This window comes from Lolium perenne, chromosome 2, assembly GCF_019359855.2.
Source record: "Lolium perenne isolate Kyuss_39 chromosome 2, Kyuss_2.0, whole genome shotgun sequence".
NCBI classification, from domain to species: Eukaryota; Viridiplantae; Streptophyta; class Magnoliopsida; order Poales; family Poaceae; genus Lolium; species Lolium perenne.
This window is the reverse complement of record NC_067245.2, coordinates 11,936,766-11,961,646: the sequence shown is the minus strand read 5'-3', so window position 1 is coordinate 11,961,646 and position 24,881 is coordinate 11,936,766. Positions and strand designations below refer to the sequence as shown.

Below are 24,881 nucleotides of genomic sequence, written 5' to 3'. Positions count from 1 at the left end.
CCGGTGTCGGCGTCGATCCGCGCCTCCTGGATCTCCTCCTCACCTTCGTCGTCCTGGTCACGCCGGTGTCGGCGTCGATCAGCTCCTCCTGGATCTCCTCCTCACCTTCGTCGTCCTGGTCACGCCGGTGTCGGCGTCGATCAGCTCCTCCTGGATCTCCTCCTCACCTTCGTCCTCCTCGGCCTCTTCTTCATACTCGTCGACGAGGGGTTCGTAGGCATGGCCGCGTATGAAGCCGCTGAGGATCTCCTCCCCGACGGCAATCTACGCATCAGGTTACCTACTTTCAGTCATCGCCGGTGTCTACGATGCACGTAACACATAAAAAGTAAGGAAACTCACATCATCCTCGCCCATGGACACGCCGGACGCGAGATCGACGGCCCGTCTGCGGGGTGTTGTACCCCGCGTAGCAAACCGGCAACGACGGTGAGCTCGAGATGTTGCTGAAGCCGCCACCCAAGCAGAGGCACGCTTCCGCAGTGGCCGCCGCTTTCGTTGCGTCGATAGCGGCGATGCGGCGCCTTCTGAAGGATCGGCGTTCCGTCTCCTTGTCACACTCCTCATGCGACATGGTCGCCGGCTTCTCCTTCGGCGCGACGATGCGCGGCTTCGGCGGCGCCTTCGCCAGAGTCTTTCTCTTCGGTGGCATGGCGCGGCGGCGAGGGTTTTTCGGATTAATAAGCGTGAGAAAGAAAAACAGCAGCAGCTGTGACACACACACACAAAAAAAAAATGATGGCGAATTCCCAGCAACGCATGCAGCAGGCGTACGTGAACACGGACGCGCGTACTGTACGTCTTAATGGAGTTATTATAAATTAAAAAAAAAAGACGCAAAAAATAAAGGGGCTCGATGCGAAGGTTGGAATAATTAAGTAGCGAGACTAAAAGCGAGGGATTTGTTGTTTCGGTAAGTAGCGAGACGAGGGATTCGTTTGGTTTGGTTTGGTTTGGTTCCAGGCGCCGCGAGGGAGCGATCGATCGATCTCGCGCTTGCCTCGTTTCGTTTCCGCTTCCAAAACGACTGATTGATTAATTAATGGAATCGATCGTCTCTGTTTCCAAAACGATTTATTTATAGTAGTAGTAGTGTAGCAGGAAGAAGAGGGGTTTCCCTTGTTTTTGAACCCAACGGGAGACAGCTGGCAGGCAGGCAGGCAGATTCACGGACGGACGGACGGACGGGACTCTGACTCGGCGGGTGGGCCCGGATCGGATCGGCAGAAACCAACGCGCGGTCGTGGAAGTGGATGGAGGCGAGGTCGTCTGGGTCCCAGCCGTGCAGGCGCGACGCCACCAGCCCACCGTGGCCTCCTGGAGATGACAGAACGACCGACCGAGCTAGCCAGCTCGTGTTCCTTCCTGCCCCCGCCCGCACGTACGGAACCAACGCTCGCTCGTTTCTCCGCGCCTCCACTCCATTCCATTCCTCCCCGTTCCCTCCTACCTTCCTTTTGCCCCTCCACTTTTCATACCTCCTACAAAGCCCCGCCCCTGCTTCATTCCCCTGCCCAAACCACAGCGCTCCTCCGCCCCGTCCCGACCACGGTCAGACAAACACAGACTCGAGTAGCCATGTCGTCGGCTGCAAGCCCGGTGGTGGTCGCGGAGTACATCGCCGAGATCGAGAAGGCGCGGCGGGACCTCCGCGCGCTCATCGCCAGCAAGAGCTGCGCACCCATCATGCTCCGCCTCGCGTACGTGCCGCTCGTGTTCCTCCATTATGCTGGCGTTTTCCATCTCCCATAACGACGCGCGGTGACCATGGCGCATGCAGATGGCACGATGCCGGCACCTACGACAAGGCCACCAACACCGGAGGCCCCAACGGCTCCATCAGGCTCCCGGAGGAGCTCCGCCACGCCGCCAATGCAGGGCTCAATATCGCCGTCGACCTTCTAGGTCAGCACGCCACTCGATTCTTCTGTCAGACGATTTCACTTGTGATCCAGTTAAGCAAATATAACTGATGGTGAGTTCCTATGATGCAGAACCAATCAAGCAGAAGCACCCCAAGATCACGTACGCCGACCTGTACCAGCTCGCGGGGGTTGTTGCCGTAGAGGTCACCGGTGGACCAACCATAGATTTCATTCCTGGCAGGAAGGTGAGTTAACAAGAACAGCAACATATACAGGTTCATTGCCAGACCCTGCTTAATTCTTGTCAAAGTACCTTAATACTAGTACTCTTTGGCATCTAAACCAGGATTCTTCAGTTTGCCCCGAGGAAGGACGCCTGCCAGATGCTAAGCAAGGTAACCAACTTGTGCCACCACTCCTTAGATTATCCTGATACGAATCTTTCTTCGTGAATGAAATGCGGGATGCTAAAATGTCCTATTGTGTTACCGAAAATTAGTTTCAACTCATGCACTTTGAATTAGAATTTTGAACAATCATGCACTTAAAGAGAGATAAAGATCGCTAAAAATGCTTTTGTTATCATGTGATCAGGTGCTTCACACCTGAGGGATGTGTTCTACCGCATGGGATTGACTGACAAGGACATAGTAGCACTCTCGGGTGGTCATACTCTGGTAATCTAACCACACATTTTTTGGCTTGTTAACATAACAACTCATCCACCACATTTCTTTTGATAGAAAGTTTTTATTCTGCAATTGCAAATTTTCAGGGGAAAGCTCGGCGGGACAGGTCGGGATTCGAAGGTGCTTGGACAAAGGAACCTCTCAAGTTTGACAACTCCTATTTTATGTAAGCAGACCATGGCATGTTTCATCAGTTGCCGCTGCGCATCAAACATTGCCATCACCTCACTTCCTCTTCTGTGTATGCTGCAGTGAGCTTCTGAAAGGGGACTCCGATGGCCTCCTGAAGCTGCCAACAGACAAGGTTCTAGTGGACCATCCAGCTTTCCGTCCCTACGTCGAGAAATATGCAAAGGTAAATCACAGTGGAATTCAGAATTTCTCCGGTCCATGTGATACAATTTTTTTCTAGCTTGTTGGATATATCTGGCAATTTTTCTGTGCAGGATGAGGATGCGTTCTTCAGGGACTACGCTGAGTCGCACAAGAAGCTCTCAGAGCTCGGGTTCACGCCTTCCCGCGCTACCCTATTGGCGTGGAAGTCCAGAGACAAGGCCAAGAGGGTGGTGACTACAACTACGGCTGTCTTCGCAGTTGCTGTTGCTGTCATCGCCTGCGCTTACATCTGCGAAACCAAGAAGAAGCTTGGTTAATTTCAATCTTCTCATCATTGCTTTGGGAACAAACTTAATCGAACGTTCAGGATGTTGTGGGCCGTATATGAGAACTGAGACTCGTCCGGAATTAATGTGTTATGTTGTGAAGTTGTACAGAGAACGAAATAAGGAACTTATGGTACTTGTCGAATGTGAAGTTTCTACTAGGGTTGCTGCGTTCTCAAGCAGATGAAAAAATTATTGTTCGTGAGTTTCATTGAAATACATTCATGGATCCAAAAATATGTATTGATGAATTCCAAAAATATTCATGGGTTCCAAATCAATGTTTACAGAATCAAAGAAATATATTCATTACTTTAAAAAAGTTTCTAACATACCGAGTAGTAAAAAAATGTTCAAGTATCTTTGAAAAAAATTACGGGGTTAAAAAGATATTTGGTTCATGAGTTAAAAAAAATTAAGTTCACGAAGCTAAAAGATGTACATGGACGCCATCAATTCAAAGAAATGTTCACGAGGTTTCAGAAAATACATTCATCGGTTCGAAAAATGTCACACCTACAAAAATATTCATGGCTTTTGAAAAAAATATAATTCACGGGTACCATTTTTTTGTTCCTTAAAAGATATTGTATAAAAACTTTGTTAACACGAGCGCGTACGTGGCTAGGAGATGTACACGTTGAACTTCGGAACATCACGTACTTAGAGCATCCCCGCTAGGAGCCCCCAAAGGACCCCAAACGACCTTTGGGGGTTGAGGCCCAAAAATTCCCCCCACCGGAGCTCCCCAAACGTTGCCGGCCTGAATAGCGCCCCGGGAAAAGCCTAGAACACCCGTGTCGGCCTCGTGGTTCGGGGGTCCAACGGGGGGTGCCGACAATGCACGGTTGGCGGAGAAAACAACGCAGGCCCATCCTGGCAGCCGCACTGCGCAAATCCACAACCCGTCACACCCCTCTTTCACCCCGCGGTTCCTCTCCACCCCGCGAATCTCATCAACCACCGCCGCCCCGCATCGACGGTGATAACTACGGCGGCTGCGTGTCTAGACTCTCTTCGTCTGCCGCCTCCCACCGGCATCCTCCTGTAGGCCTCGTCTAGTTGCTGCAAGCCACCACCGAGCACCACATCATCTCCCTCCAGGATGCCCACCCCGTTGCATCCCATCTCGCAGTCACCGGCACAAGGTTTCGGCCAACACAACCACACAACCAGCGTGCACGGAAGGTGTTCGGTGCATTGACTGGGTGAGTGTTCATCTTTATTTTTGGTCAAATTTTTTCAGGTGAATGTTCATCTCTATATATTTGATTGGTTCATTCTGTCATGCGTAGAAATGGATAGCGACGATGAGATGATGGTCACACTTTTGTTGGAAGAGGAGGACGTGGTCGCGGCCGAGAGGAAGAAACGTCTTAATTCTTCTCATCGCTGTTTATGCCTACGGGCGAAGCTGCTACACCGTCACATTTTCGGTTCAGTTATGGGAAAGCGGAAGAACATAGACCGCAAGCGCCTAGCCGGGGCTCGGATGCTTGAAGATGATTGCCTCAAAGATGGCGCCACACATCCTCCCAAAACCTTTCGCCTCCGCTTTCGGATGAACAAGAAAACCTTCCAGATCATTGTGCAAGGTGTGCGGGAGTACGATACCTATTTCCAGCGCAAGAAATATTGCACTGGGTTATATGCTTTCACTTCTGAACAGAAGTGCACGACAACCTTGAGGTGCCTTTCATATGGAGCTCATGCAGATGCTTGTGATGATTACATACAACAACATCCACGACCTTCAAGACCGTGTATAGGTTTTGCCAGGCGGTGGCGGCACTGTTTGGGCCACACTACCTCAGGGCACCCATTGAAGAAGACGCAACTCAGATATTGGCTCAATATGCAACAAGGGGATTTCCACGTATGGTGGGAAGCATCGATTGCATGCATTAGGGTTGGAAAATTGCCCGTTTTCTTTACAAGGGCCACACTGGACAGTGCAGTGTCGTTCTTGAGGTTGTGGCTGACTATGACATGCGCATTTGGCATGCTTTCTTTGGCATACCTAGATCACACAATGATATCAACGTTCTACAACGGTCACCAGCTGTCTTTCGTCGGCTTGCTGAAAGCCACGCCCCTGAGATCAACTATGAGATCAATGGACGACACACATACAACAAGGGATATTATGGCATATATTCTCCGTGGGTGACAATTATGAAGACAACAGCCAACCGTTTCACTTAGGCCATGGCATGGTTTTCACAGTGCTAGAAGGCGAGTAGGATGGCTGTCGAGCGGGCGTTTGGAGCGCTCCAAGCTCGATTTCCTATTGTCAGGTACCCTGTGATGAATGCCTGCGTGATCATGTACAATATAATCATCGAGAGTAAGCGCACCGATCCCCTTTCTACATATATGAACTTTCAGTGCCAGAGACCCCTTGCTGTAGTTGATCACCAGGTGTCGGTTGAGTTCTCAGCTTTCATCGGCATGCATTGATACGCGTACAACACGCGTCCGTTGGGAACCCCAAGAGGAAGGTGTGATGCGTACAGCGGCAAGTTTTCCCTCAGTATGAAACCAAGGTTTATCGAACCAGTAGGAGCCAAGAAACACGTTGAAGGTTGATGGCGGCGGGATGTAGTGCGGCGCAACACCAAAGATTCCGGCGCCAACGTGGAACCTGCACAACACAAACCAAGTACTTTGCCCCAACGAAACAGTGAGGTTGTCAATTTCACCGGCTTGCTGTAACAAAGGATTAACCGTATTGTGTGGAAGATGATTGTTTGCAGAAAACAGTAAAACAGTATTGCAGTAGATTGTATTTCAGTATAGATAATTGTACCGGGGTCCACAGTTCACTAGAGGTGTCTCTCCCATAAGATAAACAGCATGTTGGGTGAACAAATTACAGTTGGGCAATTGACAAATAAAGAGGGCATGACCATGCACATACATATTATGATGAGTATTGTGAGATTTAATTGGGCATTACGACAAAGTACATAGACCGTTATCCAGCATGCATCTATGCCTAAAAAGTCCACCTTCAGGTTATCATCCGAACCCCCTCCAGTATTAAGTTGCTAACAACAGACAATTGCATTAAGTATTGCGCGTAATGTAATCAGTGACTACATCCTTGAACATAGCACCAATGTTTTATCCCTAGTGGCAACAGCACATCCATAATCTTAGAGATTTCTGTCACTTCCCCAGATTCACGGAGACATGAACCCACTATCGAGCATAAATACTCCCTCTTGGAGTTACAAGCATCTACTTGGCCAGAGTATCTACTAGTAACGGAGAGCATGCAAGATCATAAACAACACATAGACATAACTTTGATAATCAACATAACAAGTATTCTCTATTCATCGGATCCCAACAAACGCAACATATAGAATTACAGATAGATGATCTTGATCATGTTCGGCAGCTCACAAGACCCGACAATTAAGCACAATGGGGAGAAGACAACCATCTAGCTACTGCTATAGACCCATAGTCCAGGGGTAGACTACTCACACATCACTCCGGAGGCGACCATGGCAGCGTAGAGTCCTCCGGGAGATGATTCCCCTCTCCGGCAGGGTGCCGGAGGCGATCTCCTGAATCCCCCGAGATGGGATTGGCGGCGGCGGCGTCTCGATGGGTTTTCCGTATCGTGGCTCTCGGTGCGGGGGTTTCGCGTACGAGGCTTTAAGTAGGCGGAAGGGCAGGTCGAGAGGCGGCACGAGGGCCCACACCATAGGGCCGCGCGGCCAAGGGGCGAGCCGCGCCACCCTGGGGTTTGGCCACCTCGTGGCCCCACTCGTCTCCTCTTCGGTCTTCTGGAAGCTTCGTGGCAAAATAGGACCACAGGCGTTGATTTCGTCCAATTCCGAGAATATTTCGTTACTAGGATTTCTGAAACCAAAAACAGCAAACAAAGAAGCGGCACTTCGGCATCTTGTTAATAGGTTAGTTCCAGAAAATGCACGAATATGACATAAAGTGTGCATAAAACATGTAGATATCATCAATAATGTGGCATGGAACACAAGAAATTATCGATACGTCGGAGACGTATCAACATCCCCAAGCTTAGTTCTGCTCGTCCCGAGCAGGTAAAACGATAACAAAGATAATTTCTGGAGTGACATGCCATCATAACCTTGATCATACTATTTGTAAAGCATATGTAGTGAATGCAGCGATCAAAACAATGTATATGACATGAGTAAACAAGTGAATCATATAGCAAAGACTTTTCATGAATAGTACTTCAAGACAAGCATCAATAAGTCTTGCATAAGAGTTAACTCATAAAGCAATAATTCAAAGTAAAAGCATTGAAGCAACACAACGGAAGATTAAGTTTCAGCGGTTGCTTTCAACTTGTAACATGTATATCTCATGGATATTGTCAACATAGAGTAATATAATAAGTGCAATATGCAAGTATGTAGGAATCAATGCACAGTTCACACAAGTGTTTGCTTCTTGAGGTGGAGAGAAATAGGTGAACTGACTCAACAATGAAAGTAAAAGAATGGTCCTCCATAGAGGAAAAGCATCGATTGCTATATTTGTGCTAGAGCTTTGATTTTGAAAACATGAAACAATTTTGTCAACGGTAGTAATAAAGCATATGTATCATGTAAATTATATCTTTTTTTTGAAAAAGTCATGTAAATTATATCTTACAAGTTGCAAGCCTCATGCATAGTATACTAATAGTGCCCGCACCTTGTCCTAATTAGCTTGGACTACCGGATCATCGCAATGCACATGTTTTAACCAAGTGTCACAAAGGGGTACCTCTATGCCGTCTGTACAAAGGTCTAAGGAGAAAGCTCGCATTGGATTTCTCGCTATTGATTATTCTCAACTTATACATACATACCGGGACAACATAGACAACAGATAATGGACTCCTCTTTTATGCATAAGCATGTGGCAACAATTAATAATTTTCTCATATGAGATTGAGGATATATGTCCAAAACTGAAACTTCCACCATGGATCATGGCTTTAGTTAGCGGCCCAATGTTCTTCTCTAACAATATGCATGCTTAACCATAAGGTGGTAGATCTCCCTTACTTCAGACAAGACGAACATGCATAGCAACTCACATGAAATTCAACAAAGAATAGTTGATGGCGTCCCCAGTGAACATGGTTATCGCACAACAAGCAACTTAATAAGAGATAAAGTGCATAAGTACATATTCAATACCACAATAGTTTTTAAGCTATTTGTCCCATGAGCTATATATTGCAAAGGTGAATGATGGAATTTTAAAGGTAGCACTCAAGCAATTTACTTTGGAATGGCGGAGAAATACCATGTAGTAGGTAGGTATGGTGGACACAAATGGCATAGTGGTTGGCTCAAGGATTTTGGATGCATGAGAAGTAATCCCTCTCGATACAAGGTTTAGGCTAGCAAGGTTATTTGAAACAAACACAAGGATGAACCGGTGCAGCAAAAATCACATAAAAGACATATTGAAAACATTATAAGACTCTACACCGTCTTCCTTGTTGTTCAAACTCAATACTAGAAATTATCTAGACCTTAGAGAGACCAAATATGCAAACCAAATTTTAGCATGCTCTATGTATTTCTTCATTAATGGGTGCAAAGTATATGATGCAAGAGCTTAAACATGAGCACAACAATTGCCAAGTATCACATTACCCAAGACATTTTAGCAATTTACTACATGTATCATTTTCCAATTCCAACCATATAACAATTTAACGAAGAAGAAACTTCGCCATGAATACTATGAGTAGAGCCTAAGGACATACTTATCCATATGCTACAGCGGAGCGTGTCTCTCTCCCACAAAGTGAATGCTAGGATCCATTTTATTCAAACAAAACAAAAAACAAAAACAAACCGACGCTCCAAGAAAAGCACATAAGATGTGATGGAATAAAAATATAGTTTCAGGGGAGGAACCTGATAATGTTGTCGATGAAGAAGGGGATGCCTTGGGCATCCCCAAGCTTAGACGCTTGAGTCTTCTTAGAATATGCAGGGGTGAACCACCGGGGCATCCCCAAGCTTAGAGCTTTCACTCTCCTTGATCATGTTGCATCATACTCCTCTCTTGATCCTTGAAAACTTCCTCCACACCAAACTTAGAACAACTCATTAGAGGGTTAGTGGACAATAAAAATTAACATGTTCAGAGGTGACATAATCATTCTTAACACTTCTGGACATTGCATAAAGCTACTGGATATTAATGGATCAAAGAAATTCATCCAACATAGCAAAAGAGGCAATGCGAAATAAAAGGCAGAATCTGTCAAAACAGAACAGTTCGTATTGACGAATTTTATCGAGGCACCAGACTTGCTCAAATGAAAATGCTCAAATTGAATGAAAGTTGCGTACATATCTGAGGATTACTCACGTAAATTGGCATAATTTTCTGAGCTACCTACAGAGAAAACAGCCCAGATTGGTGACAGCAAAGAAATCTGTTTCTGCGCAGTAATCCAAATCTAGTATGAACTTTACTATCAATGACTTTACTTGGCACAACAAAACACTAAACTAAGATAAGGAGAGGTTGCTACAGTAGTAAACAACTTCCAAGACACAAAATAAAAACAAAGTACTGTAGTAAAAACCATGGGTTGTCTCCCATAAGCGCTTTTCTTTAACGCCTTTCAGCTAGGCGCAGAAAGTATGTATCAAGTATTATCAAGAGACGAAGTGTCAACATCAGAATTTGTTCTAATAATAGAATCAAAAGGTAACTTCATTCTCTTTCTAGGGAAGTGTTCCATACCTTTCTTGAGAGGAAATTAATATTTAATATTACCTTCCTTCATATCAATGATAGCACCAACGGTTCGAAGAAAAGGTCTTCCCAATATAATGGGACAAGATGCATTGCATTCAATATCCAAGACAACAAAATCAACGGGGACAAGGTTATTGTTAACGGTAATGCGAACATTATCAACTTTCCCCAAAGGTTTCTTTGTAGAATGATCAGCAAGATTAACATCCAAATAACAATTTTTCAGCGGTGGCAAGTCAAGCATATTATAAATTTTCTTAGGCATAACGGAAATACTTGCACCAAGATCACATAAAGCATTACAATCAAAATCTTTAACCTTCATCTTAATGATGGGCTCCCAACCATCCTCTAGCTTTCTAGGAATAGAGGCTTCGCGCTCTAGTTTCTCTTCTCTAGCTTTTATGAGAGCATTTGTAATATGTTGCGTGAAAGCCAAATTTATAGCACTAGCATTAGGACTTTTAGCAAGTTTTTGCAAGAACTTTATAACTTCAGAGATGTGGCAATCATCAAAATTCAAACCATTATAATCTAAAGCAATGGGATCATCATCCCCAATGCTGGAAAAAATTTCAGCAGTTTTATCACAGGCAGTTTCAGCAGTTTTAGCAGTTTCGGGCAGTTTCTCGCGCTTTGCATTAGTAGTGGAAACATTGCTAACCCGCACACATACATGCTTCTTCCTGCTAAGATTTTTCGATTACAGATAGATGATCTTGATCATGTTAGGCAGCTCACAAGATCCAACAATGATAGCACAATGAGGAGAAGATGACCATCTAGCTACTGCTATGGACCCATAGTCTAGGGGTGAACTACTCACACATCAATCCGGAGACGACCATGGCGGTGTAGAGTCCTCCGGGAGATGATTCCCCTCTCCGGCAGGGTGCCGGAGGCGATCTCCTGAATCCCCCGAGATGGGATTGGCGGCGGCGGCGTCTCTGGAAGGTTTTCCGTATCGTGGCTCTCGGTACTGGGGCTATCTTCGACGAAGGCTTAAGTAGGCGGAAGGGCGGAGTCGGGGGGCTCATGGGGGCCCACACGCTAGGGCCGCGCGGGCCCCCCCTAGGCCGCGCCGCCCTAGTGTGGCGGCGCCCCGTGGCCCCACTTCGTCTTTCCCTAGGTCTTCTGCAAGCTTCGTGGAAAAAATAGGCCCCTGGGCATTGATTTCGTCCAATTCCGAGAATATTTCCTTACTAGGATTTCTGAAACCAAAAACAGCAGAAAACAACAACTGGCTCTTCGGCATCTCGTTAATAGGTTAGTGCCAGAAAATGCATAATAATGACATATAATGTGTATAAAACATGTGAGTATCATCATAAAAGCAGCATGGAACATAAGAAATTATAGATACGTTTGAGACGTATCAAGCATCCCCAAGCTTAGTTCCTACTCGTCCCGAGCCCACCATGTTTCATCCCTGCTTCGTCAAGTCACCTGGTGAACAGATCAACCTAGCAATTGAGATTCAATCATCCGGGGCTGGCTGATACGAAGAGAGGAGGAAACACAAGAGTATCAAGACCATATACCTATCAATCTATGTTCCACATAGAGTAGAGTGCCTCTCCTCTCCTCTCCTCTCATCGCAAGAGTCAAAGTCTAAGTCGTCACACACGACGCACGCGTTGGCTCAACCCCTCCTCCTATTTATAGACTGGGTTCACAAGTTGAGCTTTTCATTCAAATTTGGATTCCTGGCGCCACACACTAAAATTCCATCTCCATTTTTTAGTTGCCGCTCTTTCTGTAACTTCCCAAAGTCTTGATCAATGATATTCCTATCTTCTACCAAAAAAATAAAAGATACTCCCGTAGTTACGTACTCATCTCGACATGCATGTCTGGATCGAATGCACGGAAAAAGACCTCATCCTTTCATGTGTTGGCGGGACCTGGAGGGATGACCTGATCTGCTAGGTTCCTAAGATCTCGCGTCCCAGCACTGCAACATCGGGAGAAACCAGAGATTGAAAGGCAGATACGTGAAGGCACTCAACGACAGATGGACGACAAAGCAGTACATAAACTACTTTGGATCGAGTCTCCCACTGATCTACAATCCTATGTTGTAGATAAGGGTCCATAAACTCTGCTGGGTGCGATTCTTGGCAGTTCTGCTGTGATACAAAACACTGATTGATTTATCTCCGTAAGAGCTGAATGTAACTAAACATATAATTTGTATTCTATGAGGTGGCATCATTCAAGTAAATCAGTAACCTGACACAGCTCTTTACTACTGATTGGCTAGAGAATAAAAGAAAAACGGATGGTTAATTTACCCGCTGGATTGTTGTTGCCGCCACTGAAAGCCATCCATCGATCAAGTCCACGATGAAGACGATAACAGGTGATAGTTCACCTCCTTCCTAGGCCCAGATCTAGCTCGTAGCAGAGTGCTCCTCTCCTCCGTGATGCTAGATCAATCGGCATGTGGAGCTCGCTGCTACCGTTGGCGGGACTGTCCAGTTGCCGCATCCACCATGCCTCATCCTTACGTCAAGTCACCTGGTGAACAGATAAACCCAACAGTTGAGATTCAACCATCCGGCCGGCCGATATGCAGAGACCGAGGAGGAAACAAGAGTACAGAGATCATATACCTATGAATCTATCTTCCACATAGAGTTGAGTCCTCTCCTCTCCTCTCCTCTCCTCTCCGAGCAAGAGTCAAAGTCTAAGTCACACGCGACGCACGCGTAGACTCCACCCCTCCTCATATTTATAGAATTGGTTCACAGGCTGAGTTTTTCGTTCAAATTTTGATTCATGGCGCCAGACACTACAATTCCATCTGCATTTTCGAGTTGCCGCTCTTTCTGTTTCCATCGCCCCAAAGCTAAGATCGGCAGGCCAAGAGAAAGTGGTCATTTTCCTCTCCCTATTTATTAACCGCGTCCCGTGATTTAAGCAGTTTATCTCACCGAGCCGTGCCTACCATCTCTAGCCAATGCATGTGGTTCATTTGATTGGTCAAGGTGAGGACATGCATGGATTACCGAAACGTTGGAGCCTACTCCTACTATATTGCTGCAAAATAGGGAACACAAAAAATACAAATATGGAAACAGTTTAACAGCCCGCTAATTATCCTCGATCTGATTGGAGGTTGTTAGTAGGAAGGATGAATTAGTGAGGCGTCCACAAGGTTCACGCACTTACTATAATTCACGATCTGACTTTTACAAGGAACGAAAGAGAAATAAGACAGGATACTCTACCCTGTTTTCTCTCGCAGATATGTTTTGTTTCCTCCCGCTTTGCCTGGCTAGATTAGTTCTGGACATGGTAGTCTATATTATGTTTGTTTGTTAGGATAGGTGCGGTGGATTATATGTTGTGATTAGCGCCCCAAGTTAATTACCGAATCGAAGAGCCATGGAAACAACCGGTTCATATACCAGATTTTTAGGATATTAATCCTTTAAATAAATTCTCGTTTTACTTACTAAAGAGTATACTCCATTTTTCCACCCATTAAGATTTTTTATTTCCCTTTTTTTAATCGTGAAGTTCTTCACACTCCCTACTGAAGCTAGCTAAGGGCAGCCAACGCTCCAACAGAACATATCTTCCGTCTAAAAGTAGATGTCATATTTTTTGTTTAGGTGAAGAACTAATTAAGAAGATAGAGGATAAGATCACGTTCAATCCGGTCGTCCCTTCCTGCCCGCTTTTCGAGTTGACGCTCTTTATGTTTCAATCGTCCCAAAGCTAAGATTGGCAGGCCAAGAAACGGGTAATTAAAGTGGTCATTTTCCTCTTCCTGTTTACCGCGTCCCATAATTTAAATAGTTTACCTCACCGATCGGTGCCTACCATCTCTAACCAATACATGCGGTTCATTTGATTGGTCAAGGTGGGGACATGCATGGATTACTGAAAAGTTGGAGCCTACTCCTACTATATGGCTGCAAAATAGGGAACACAAAAAATACAAATATGGAAACGGTTTAACAGCCCGCTAATTATCCTCGATCTGATTGGAAGTTGTTAGTGGGAAGGATGAATTAGTGAGGCGTCCACAAGGTTTACGCACTTACTATAATTCACGATCTGATTAGAAACTTTTACAAGGAAGGAAGGATAAATAAGCTAGGATATTCTACGGTGTTTCCTCTACCAGATATGTTTTGTTTCCTCACGCTTTGCCTGGGTAGATTAGTTCTGGACATCGCAGTCTATCTTATTTTTGTCTGTTAGGGCAGGTTGATTATATGTTGTGATTAGCGCCTCAAATTAGTTACTGAATCGAAGAACCATGGAAACAACTGATTGATATACCAGATTTTTAGGATATTAATCCTCTAAATAAATTCTCATTTTACGTTAGTACTAAAGAGTCTCCTCGATTTTTTCCACCCATTAAGATTTTTTATGTCCTTTTTCTATCATGAAGTTCGTCACACGCCCTACTGAAGCTGGAGTATATTCTTTTTGATACGTATCTTATACACAACCTCTAGATGAATTAATTCTCCGTTCAATCCGGTCGCCCCTTCCCAACCGCTTTTCGTGTGCAATGAGCTGGAGACGCCTAAATACGATTTTAGTGTATCTACGTTGTGACCGCCCTATCCTATACTTTCCATTTACTTGTTCAGAGTAATACACCAAATACAAGTACAGTGACTTGAAACAGCAAATCAAAGCGATCCCCGTGTGTGCATTGTGCACTAGTACTAGATTGATCTAGCTACTTTAAAAAAATGGTAGATCGATCTACCTGATCAGGATAGTGCACCTAGGGTTATTATAACTAGTAGACCATCGTAGATCGAGGATGCACTGTAGTATTGCATATATATGAGCTCTCTTACAAAAGGATTTCCAGCCATCAGATAAAAATGTGTTGTGATCAGCAGGCTCAACTTTGAATATGAATCAGAAACAACAGAAACTTGCAAGAGTGCTCGAATTTTCAGCACCACCTCTCCTCTTTTTGGACATTCAACAAACAATATAAAATAATGTGCACACAACATAGCTCATATGACATTCATATACACACATTCCAGCTCGGCTCGCAATTCTAACCAAACAGAGAAAACACTAGTCAAGTAACAAACATGACGAATGAAAACGTGGTGCCCACCATTACAATTCCTGGCCTAGAGAACAGAGAGAGGCCAAAACAATGCACAGTTGCACACCTAGATCCCATCCTCTTCAAATGGCACTCTCTTTGCCGACGAATCTCACGGTATCCCATGTTGACAGCTCGCATCTATCTTCCACATATTATGAACATATATATTAGTCAAAGATGAATCATCAAATAGTGCACAACAAAAGCATGAGGTGTAAATTTCTTTTCTTGCTATAGAGAAACAAAGCTTAATTAATTAGCACCTGTATGGACATCTTGGGAGCGGGACTCCTTTATTAAAACTGCTATAGCAAGGAAGATGAAGACCACTAACTTCCATGCATATTCATTCAAATTTAACACAGGTACTACCAATATCTACAAATAGGTAGATGTTTGTCAAGCTCGTGGAAGATGAAGACCACTAACTTCCATGCATATTCCTTCAAATTTAACACAAGTACTACCAATATCTAGAAATAGGTAGATGTTTGTCAAGCTCGTTTAGTATGCTAGCTGCCAAACTACACAATTTTCTAAGATAGTATTGCCACCTAGCATATCTAGTAAGGCTGCTGCACCAAGAACACTAAATACAGGAAAACAGTAGCTCTAACGGTGTTGGGGCGCTAAATCATCCATATTCAAGAGGCTAAATTATACACTCTTGCCTCGGAAAAAAACAGTGTATGCAAGGTAGGCTAACTAAGATGGTTTGCAGACTGGATAGCAATGTTCCACAAACCAAAATTTACAATGCAGCCAGACCCGAACTTGAGCCACAACACATGTACACAACTGGCTACCTAAATACTAACACATCAACAGAGTCTATGAAAGAAACCAAGTGACATGGCTTAAAATTTACGGGAAAATCAACCCAAACAGCTAGTAGCTAATATGCACCAAAATTTAGGAAATTTTTGGCTAGTATCTTGTAACACCAGCCATACCAGATCCTGAAACAATGAAAACTCCATACACATTAAGCTGCTATGTTCACTCGCTGCATGACAACAGCCTACATCTTCTAGATCGCAAGGAAATAAAACACCCAGATAGTTGCAACATGTAGCAGCATCAGCCCAAGAACAAAAAAGAGAAATAGCCTACTCTTACCTTCTGGCACTAGAAGTAGGCTACTTTAATGTGATTGAGGGAAAGATTTTCTACGGAAACTTTATAAATGAAGGATACCTGTCAAGGTTTGATCCTCTTCAATGGTGGGTGACGGTGTCTGCCACCTTTGAAGTAGCGAGCCAGCCGCACTTGAAAGAAGGCGATGGTGATGTAAAACGAATCTCAGTGTAGAAATGCTCAGCGGATCATCAGTAGACATGTGACTTCACTTGGCATGTATGTCAGAACTTATTAACAAGGCGACGCTTCTCCACTTTTATATATACCACTAGCTAGAACAATTACACTACACATAACATTATTGGCAGCTCTTCGTCTCCACATGTTAGAAAGCTTCATAAAAAATGCAACTCGCCATGAATCATCTTCAGGCTTGTCATAGTTGTGTCTCCTGCAGTCCTGCCCTGTTGCATGCTATACTGCAGACAATGCCAGCAATACACATGGAAGTCTAAAATAGTTGTAGTACACCAGCTCCTTGGGTCCGTCTTCATGTATCACAAACCACAAAATTAGTGAAGTGCCAACTAATATTTGCAAGACACGTACTTAAACATATGAGGTTTGGCCTTTACCGGTGATAAGTCGAGGCCAGGCAATGGAAAATATGTATGCATCGACACCCATGTCGTCAAAAGCTTCCAGTTGTCGAACAAGATATGAGTTTATGACTATAAGCTTGACATCAAGCTCTTGATCTGAACAGTATGCCATTTATTCTAAACTAACCTTGACATCAGCATTCGCTCCGCCGATAGATTAGCTTGCAGAAAGTCAAAGAACTGCATGTCATGATCAACAAAGCAAAAATATATGATAAATTCAGACTGGCTGGCTGGAGAAAAATCTAATATTAACCTGCATGTCATCATGTGTGAATGTGTCGCAGATTCTGAGTTTCCTTCCATCCTCTCGTCAACCACACATTCAATCTGAGAAATTGGTGGGATGTTCTATCAAGTAAGATAGTAAATGTGTGTCATAATTAAGCTTATGGTTACTTGGAAACTTGTGATCTCATAGGTTACTTGCCAGAAGCTATTCATATCCTCAGCCTTATCTTCAAGATCCAATGTTCGTCTAGGACCTTAATTCCATAGCACTAACCTTGATTGACATTAAGAACAAGATATAGTTTGTAACTCCCACCTCGTTGGGGACCACCCAGGTTCCCATGGCCTTAGTCCTCATCAAGATTCAGCAGCATGATCCACCACTGCCAAGAAAAACAATTGAGTATCAAAATAAGATTAATTAAGCACTGAATCTTGAAGCAAACTAGCAACACAAAGACTCAAGATATATATCTGACACCCCAGCAATCATAACACATCCAGGAGTCAACTTCAATCTGTTAATTACCTAAAAAAAACTCACGAAGAAAGGAAAATAAACAGAAGGCAATAAAATACACTTTTCTCAAATTATTTGGCACCATGTCTTAACTTGTCAAGAACCCTTGTGCATCCGACACCAAGTAGGCAAGGATAAGCCCAAAACTGGACTCATGAAAAATACTACCTCCGTTTCGGTTTAACAGGCACGCACGCAGTTCAAGACAAACTTTGACCATTGATTTGGTCAATAAAATATAACTTTTATGTCTACAAAATATATATCGTTAGATTCGTATGCAAAAAAGCTATCTAATGATATAATTTTTGTGACATATATTCCATATTTTATTGACTAAAATAATGGTCAAAGCAATTTCTTAAACTATGTGCGCCCCTGTTAATCTGAGACGGAGGGAGTAATACATTTACAAATCGGCATGCCCGGTGTCCGCAATTCAAAGGTCAAACTAAGTAATAGGCAGCACACGTTAACCCGTTAAGCCACCTTGTAAAATGTGAGTATATACTGCTGTCAACAAATGGCAGTGCTAGAAAATTTATAGCTCAGCTGTGCAAACTTCCACAATAGATTCTGATACGAAGACGGAAGTGCAAGAATCATCATGTATAAACTCAATAGTATGTGTACAAATACAACAAGATACAAGTGCAGGAATCAAAAGTTCATAAACAAGAGAAAGCTCTTTCTACAAATACAACAAGACAGAAGTGCAGGAACTAACTGCCACTATCACTTATAAACTCGGAGATAAAATTAGCACTTCACAAGAATGTCAATCAACTCTCGTACATTTTTGGCGGAGGAAGAAAATCAGCACTCAAGAGGAACATAATATACCTGGCCATGGGAAGCCCAACCCGAAATCCCTGGGCCTGGGCCTGAAAATGTTGGCCAAACAGTTGGGCCGGGCCTGGGTAACACAAAAATAGCATTTAACGAAGAGGCCTGGCCCGCAGCCCGAGCCAGGCTTGGGCCTAATTTAACATTGGAGCTTTTCTTGGCCTGACCCGACACATGGCCAGGTATAGAACATAATAATCAATTAAAAGAGCATGTTTTTTCCACGAATTAGCATAAGAGTCAGTCATGCAACACCACACATGATTCTAAGAAAAAACACGACTCATAAACATCCAGTGGGCCTACTACGAACATCGCATCACGGCTGTTCCAGCGTAGTGCTTGGCATGAGAAGCGGGGGGGTTCACTCTAGACAGAACCGCAGAGATGTGGGCTTGTGATGCCCGCAAAAGAAGAAACCAGTCATAGGTTGGGGCAAGGTGAAATTTCTTATGGTTCAAACACTTGAGTAGAACTTATTTTCTATCCGTGTCTGGTACACACACACTTACTAGTAGATCATTCAACCTTAGGTAGCAAACTGTGTTTACATGTACCGGCAAGATAACTTTCAAAAACCTCTATAATTAATCACACACACTAATGTACCATGTTTTAACGGTCAATGGCTCTTTTAGATTAGAATATTGTTCTAAGTAAACCTTGATCAAAGTGAAATGTCTATTGATTCTCAAACGTTATTATCACTTTGCAAGATTCACAACATGTCTTCTCATTGGCATCCACTCAAACATTTCGCAAGTACAATAAATGGAAAGCAATGGTAGTGCATACTGGGCAGTAAATTTTGAACTCGAAGAAATTTTCCAGAGAAACTTTGTCACAAATTGTAATTAATAGGTTTCGAGGTCTTCCACCACCCACCCAAATATCAAAATGAAAGAAATCTGCACTAAAAACAAAGACTGTGACAATGTCATTACGTTCTTACCAGAATAAGAGAAATACGAAATAACATGTACAGGTCTCAAAAATAAGAAGCAAGCTAATTGCAAAGAATGGACGTCACACAAATGAGCAGGTTACATTTACCATCAAAACAACATAAACAAAAAAATAAGAACAATGCTTCATCCAGTAAACATGAAGAACAAACAATCCACATATTGGTAGAAGGACCAAATAATATCAGTTTCCGAAACTGCAGTTGGCCTATTAGGCAGACGGTTACAACAATGAAAAAACTAATGATTTTTTTTTATCAAAAAAAAGACAAAATCTTCACTAATAGGTTAGTTCAGTATACCAACATGACAAATAAAATCGAATAACAAACAAATATACAATGGATAATTTTGCCCCCTACCAGTACCTTGCATGACATCCAGTACTAATAGTGATCAAATGGTTCAGTACTAGCGACTGTGTGCAAACATACATCGCACAACCATATTAGTTCTTCAGTAAATTGGTACTAAGGGTGTGTTTGGTTCACGCCCACCCGCCCCTACCAATTCATGGGCATTACCAATTTTTTGGCGAGGGATTCCACCGCCCGCAGATGACCATGGATTGGCGAAAATTTATATAGGATTGGACGTGCTGGGCTTGGGCTAGCCAAATTATTGGTCGCCAACCAAGAAGCGGCCAATGGGCATGGTCATGCCAACTTTTCGGTAAGGTTGGCATTGGCTCAAAACCAAATGTGCAAGTGCAAGACGGTATATTACATGGAAATTCAGCCGTGAAAACCTCTAATATCAGTGAACAAGTATCCAAATAAGCGGGTTAAACATACATTCGTTATATGATTAAGCAGCCATCAATTATTATCAGTAATAATACCTATGCATATAGCGCAAGATACCATGCTATACAGAAATCTCAGAAAAAATGAAACTTTAGTTTCATATGCTCTACAGGAAGCCATCCAAATGTCACTTGCCTAAACACTCCAACATACATAGATATTCATAAGCAATTTGTTTAGTTTCATGCTCTATGGAAAGCCACCCAAATATCGATACACCAAAAACTACAACAAAATGAAACTAGTTGGATTCATGTTCTACATTTTTGGCACCATCCAATACTATGTGCAATACGGTTTAGTATCTAGAAATTCAGTCATCAAAAACACACATTCAGCGCTCAAGTACCCAATGGTGCAATATACTTCACCTCAAAATATTAACATGAATATACTACCACTAACATTCATTCAACTGACATGATTTGATAATAATGCTACATTATGGCATCCATTAAATCATCATAAAAACACCGCAAAGCATAAGCTTTTCCCAGGTTTGATAAGTAGCACCAACACACACAAAAACATGGATAATTATGTAACATTCAAATCACCACAAATTTACCATTTCAATTGCGGGATATATACCACATGACCGAAATAGCATAGGTATAGCCAAAATAGAACAAGTTTGAGGGTACCATGGCAGTGTTCTTGTATGCCCATTGTAGCACTTAACACTTGAATGTACTTGGGTGCCGCGATGCCCGACTCCCCTGCTTCTCCATGTTGCCCTCAAGCAACTCGAGCCTCAAACCAGTGGCTCATCTCCTTTCATCTAGCTCCATCCGGTCCACACTTTGGATGACACCCTCTCCTTGCTCTAGATGGTAGCGCTGACTTGGAAGGCGAGCTTAATATCATCTATCTGAACATCGCATTTCGTGTCAATGCAACAACAGATGGAATGACTAACTAAATATGTTTGGAGAAGCTACGCTTCAAGTACACATGTAGGGTTTAAATAACCATGTCATTCTAAAACACAGAAACTGAAAAATAGAAAGCTGCAACTTGGGGTGTTTTTGGAGTAGCAGTTTTATGTAAATTCCTCCTATGAAGGAACATGATTCTCTGTGATTTAATATATACGGCTCGAACCTGTCTAGCATGCTACTAGTTGTAATAGAACTACCATTCTTTATCAGCCTTCTTACTCTTTCCCCCATGCATGGTCACTTCTCTTATTCCTCACTTTGTTTCTTTCAAAAAAGAACAGGAGGATTACTTTGATACAGGTGAAGTAAAGTAGCGGGATCCACACTAATAAACTGAGTAGCAAAGTCGGCATGTTTGTATCAGCAGCTTTTATATGCTGTAAGTCGACTTATATGCATAGCTAAGCACCAATGTGTCCAAGATATATCAATGTTTTGTAGCTAAAGAAACCATATAAACTATTCTATGAATAAACACGAAACAATGCTTTCCATTATATGGTTCAAAGAATATCCAACTCATTCAAGAAAACAATTATACAAGAAGCATTCCCAAATCAATTGCTAAATAAGTAATACAAGTGCAGATGTATTTGCTGACAACCAATAAGATAGGTAATTTATTTATTACCTTCCATGATCAACTGTGGATCCATTACCCAAAGGAGTTACTTCGGCACATGTGTTGTGAAATTCTTATCCATTTTGGATGTGCATTCATGATGTGCTGGGAAAGAAATTATGCCATCAATTACCAAATACTCATTAATTAGTCTGAAGCACTGGACAACATATATAAAATGGAGGCAAAATAAGATCAACCATACATACAATAAAAGGAAATAGATTGGACCAAAAATGACTCCATAAATGTAAATGGCTATGATATATACAAAAAGGATCGAAACAAATATGAATAGTTGTAACAGGATATGAAATAAGAAAAAAATATGGCTCCATAGTTGTACCCAACTTCATGCACATTACAATCTGAACTCAACAAATAATGAATGTCACTTGTTAGTGGTAGTGAGACAAAGGCGAAAATTCACAACGATCGATTATTTCATCCAGAATAGTAGCATGATTCCACAACAGAAACATGAGTAGGCCACTGACCTATAGGAGTTTTCTGTCTACAAATCAACGCATGCAGAATAATTGGCAATTCTGATGCCACAATGCAGTTAATTTAGGAGCAAACTACATTCGAAAAACTACTATCCAACCTTACATACAAAATGTGTGTAAGCCTATACTCAAGCAAATCTGAAGCAAGTCATGCAGTCCAGAATCTACAAACAGCGGCTCTCAGGATCCACTCGTAATGCAGTAAAAGCGACACCAAGAACATATCTTTTTTACATCTAGAGAACATCCAACAGCAACATTGCGAAGACTAGGAATGAGATGTCTCACCGGCTGAACGACATTAGCAAACACAGCCTTGTTCTCGGCAAGGACATCAGAAGAGACTGTGAGGATAGAACCAAGGCGATGCGCCAAACCATGGAGAGCGGCCTTACGCATGAGGATGCGGTCACGGTTGCCAGGAACTTGGCGACGTTAAAGGACCCCACCACCATCTCCCCCAGCTTGCAATTACAAGATTACAAGATTAAACAACTTTTTGTACTACATCAAACATAAGAACATGACGCCATGGGTCAATACATAAAATCCTACACAACAAAGGTAGTTCTTGGAGAAGTTATAATTCGGAAGCTAGAAGCTTGGAGCTTTGTTGTGACTCGTACTTGTTAAAGCATGAAAAGCAAAGTGCATTTCACCAGATCAGAGTACTCCCAAAAGTAGCAGCATGTTAAATCACCATGGACTAAGAAATCAGAATTTTTTCCTTAATCCACAAGGTGAGAATCCAGCAGGCAAGCTAATTACTCAAATGTAAAGAAGCGAATGCACATGTTCTACTAGTCAAACGTTGCAGGAATATAAAAAGTGCACATCAACTGAATATAAAAAGTACACATCAACTGAAACTGAACCATTATCTTAGTCTAACTATCATGTTCTTTGAGTTGTTAGAGAATTAAAATGATGTTCGTAAATTGGTCAATCTGTGCATAATTTGTCGGTGGACCCTCCACCAATACAGAAAGACCAAGATTCAAGACATAACAAGTAGTGTAGGAGCCACTAGCATATGAATGATTAGAATAGGATCTATGATACACTGTCAACTTAGGAAGGCTAACACATGTAGCAGAATCCAAATCACGGAGCATTAAAAGCAGCGCTGAGAACGTATTTTTGTACACCCGGACAACATCTAGCAAAACTGTCTGAAGACAAGGGATGAGGTACGGTGTCTCACCTGCAGCTCGGCGGCAGCGAGCATGGCCTAGTTTCCAGCGAGCATGTCGGAGGAGGCCGCGAGCACGGAGCCTAGGGACTGCGCCAGCCCACAGAGGATGACCCGGGGAAGGATGCAGCTGCTGTCGCCACCAACTCCTCATGCCTGCAATTACAAGATTACAAAAAAAAAATTAATGCAGCATAAAAACGTGATGCCATGGGCTGATAAAATTCTACACAACAAAATTAGTTCTAAGAAAAGTAATTTTCAGATACTAGGAGCTAGCCTGGAGCTTTCTTATGAGTGGTACTTGTTAAAACATGAAAGTGAAGGGCATTTCACTAAATATGGGTATACCCACAAAAATAAACAGCACGTCAAATCACCATGGAATAAAAAATCTGACTATTTAAAATCGGCAAAAGTGTAAGAGAGCATCAGGCATGCTATTTGCTAAAAAAAATTGTACCTGTTCTACTAGTTAAACGTATAAACAGAACCGTTGTCCCAACTGTACAACAATTGAATCTGAAATTGAGTGATTAAGGCCCTAACAAAACGCACTGTCCCAACACGATAGCTACCAAGTTCTACTAATTCAAGGACAGTACATAGATCCAAATTAACTCGGCAGGTATGTTTTGCCGCTGCTACCTCAATCGATCGATGAAAATAAGCTATCTGGTATGAGGCAAAGAACAAAAAAATCAATACAGGCCAAGCTGGCTTGAACTGGATTACACTACACAATTGGATTACTCAAGTTTAGATTCCAATATTCCATTGCTAAATGTCAAGCAGACCAAGATATATTTTTTTCGCAGAACAAGCCCAGCCTGTCTAGGGTTCAAGGATATGTGGATGTACCTAAATTGTGTTGACGGTTAGTTCCTGGAGGTACGTGATGGAGAGGATACGAGTCTAAGTCGGGGTCAGTTCATAGACTACTTTGAGTCTAAGTCCAGAGCACGGCTTCTGCCAACCAAGTTGCTAATCGAGGGAAGGAATGCAAGAATTTGGAATTGTGCAGTGAAGTAGAATGAGAGGAAGTGGGGAAAGTGTAAAAAGTCAGAAAACCGACTCACCGGCAATGGGTGTCGAGCAATAGGTGCAGCACTAAATAGATCACCAGCCTGGGGCGGATGGACAGTTAATTATTACAAGGAATGAAATATATATGGCAGATCATCAAACTTCCAGGCTTGATGTCTTCCAGCTTCCTCGCATCTGGCTGCAGCTCCTAGCTAGCTTGTCGGGCACCTAGTCCTCCTCAATAACCTCCAACAAGAACAAAACAAGATTGGTCAGCTCCAAGGAGTGTGTTTTGACTTCAGATCCACACGATGAGGCAGCAAAGAATACATCTACATGCCACAAGGCAATCAAAATAGCATTTGATTAAGGCAAGTACCAGATCAG

General features: G+C 42.9%; 1 protein-coding gene and 2 long non-coding RNA genes across 3 annotated transcripts in view; 1 reads left to right on the top strand and 2 right to left on the bottom strand.

The window, feature by feature from the left end:
• The window catches only part of LOC127331166 (uncharacterized), a 36,176-nt gene that overhangs the window by 7,148 nt on the left and 4,147 nt on the right, over window positions 1-24,881 (bottom strand). The gene's annotated exons all lie outside the window — the stretch shown is intronic.
• LOC139829672 (probable L-ascorbate peroxidase 3, peroxisomal) lies at window positions 1,525-3,436 on the top strand. Its single transcript, XM_051357222.2, has 8 exons — window positions 1,525-1,700; window positions 1,781-1,905; window positions 1,995-2,110; window positions 2,212-2,260; window positions 2,460-2,542; window positions 2,641-2,720; window positions 2,807-2,909; window positions 3,001-3,436. Exons 1-8 carry the CDS (start codon window positions 1,579-1,581, stop codon window positions 3,205-3,207), a joined length of 885 nt encoding a protein of 294 aa, XP_051213182.1. The 5' UTR covers window positions 1,525-1,578; the 3' UTR covers window positions 3,208-3,436.
• On the bottom strand, window positions 14,900-24,417 carry LOC127331169 (uncharacterized). Its single transcript, XR_007869652.2, has 9 exons — window positions 24,330-24,417; window positions 23,481-23,624; window positions 22,565-22,740; window positions 21,777-21,872; window positions 20,849-21,075; window positions 17,093-17,450; window positions 16,810-16,997; window positions 16,292-16,722; window positions 14,900-15,232 (listed from the first exon to the last, which is right to left on the bottom strand). It is a non-coding gene; the product is annotated as an uncharacterized lncRNA (long non-coding RNA).

Coding starts and splice junctions, on each gene's coding strand:
- LOC139829672 (XM_051357222.2), top strand. CDS start 1,579: ATGTCGTCGGCTGCAAGCCCGGTGGTGGTCGCGGAGTACATCGCCGAG. Junction 2,261..2,459: donor CCTGCCAGATGCTAAGCAAG/GTAACCAACTTG, acceptor TCATGTGATCAG/GTGCTTCACACCTGAGGGAT. Junction 2,543..2,640: donor TCTCGGGTGGTCATACTCTG/GTAATCTAACCA, acceptor GCAAATTTTCAG/GGGAAAGCTCGGCGGGACAG.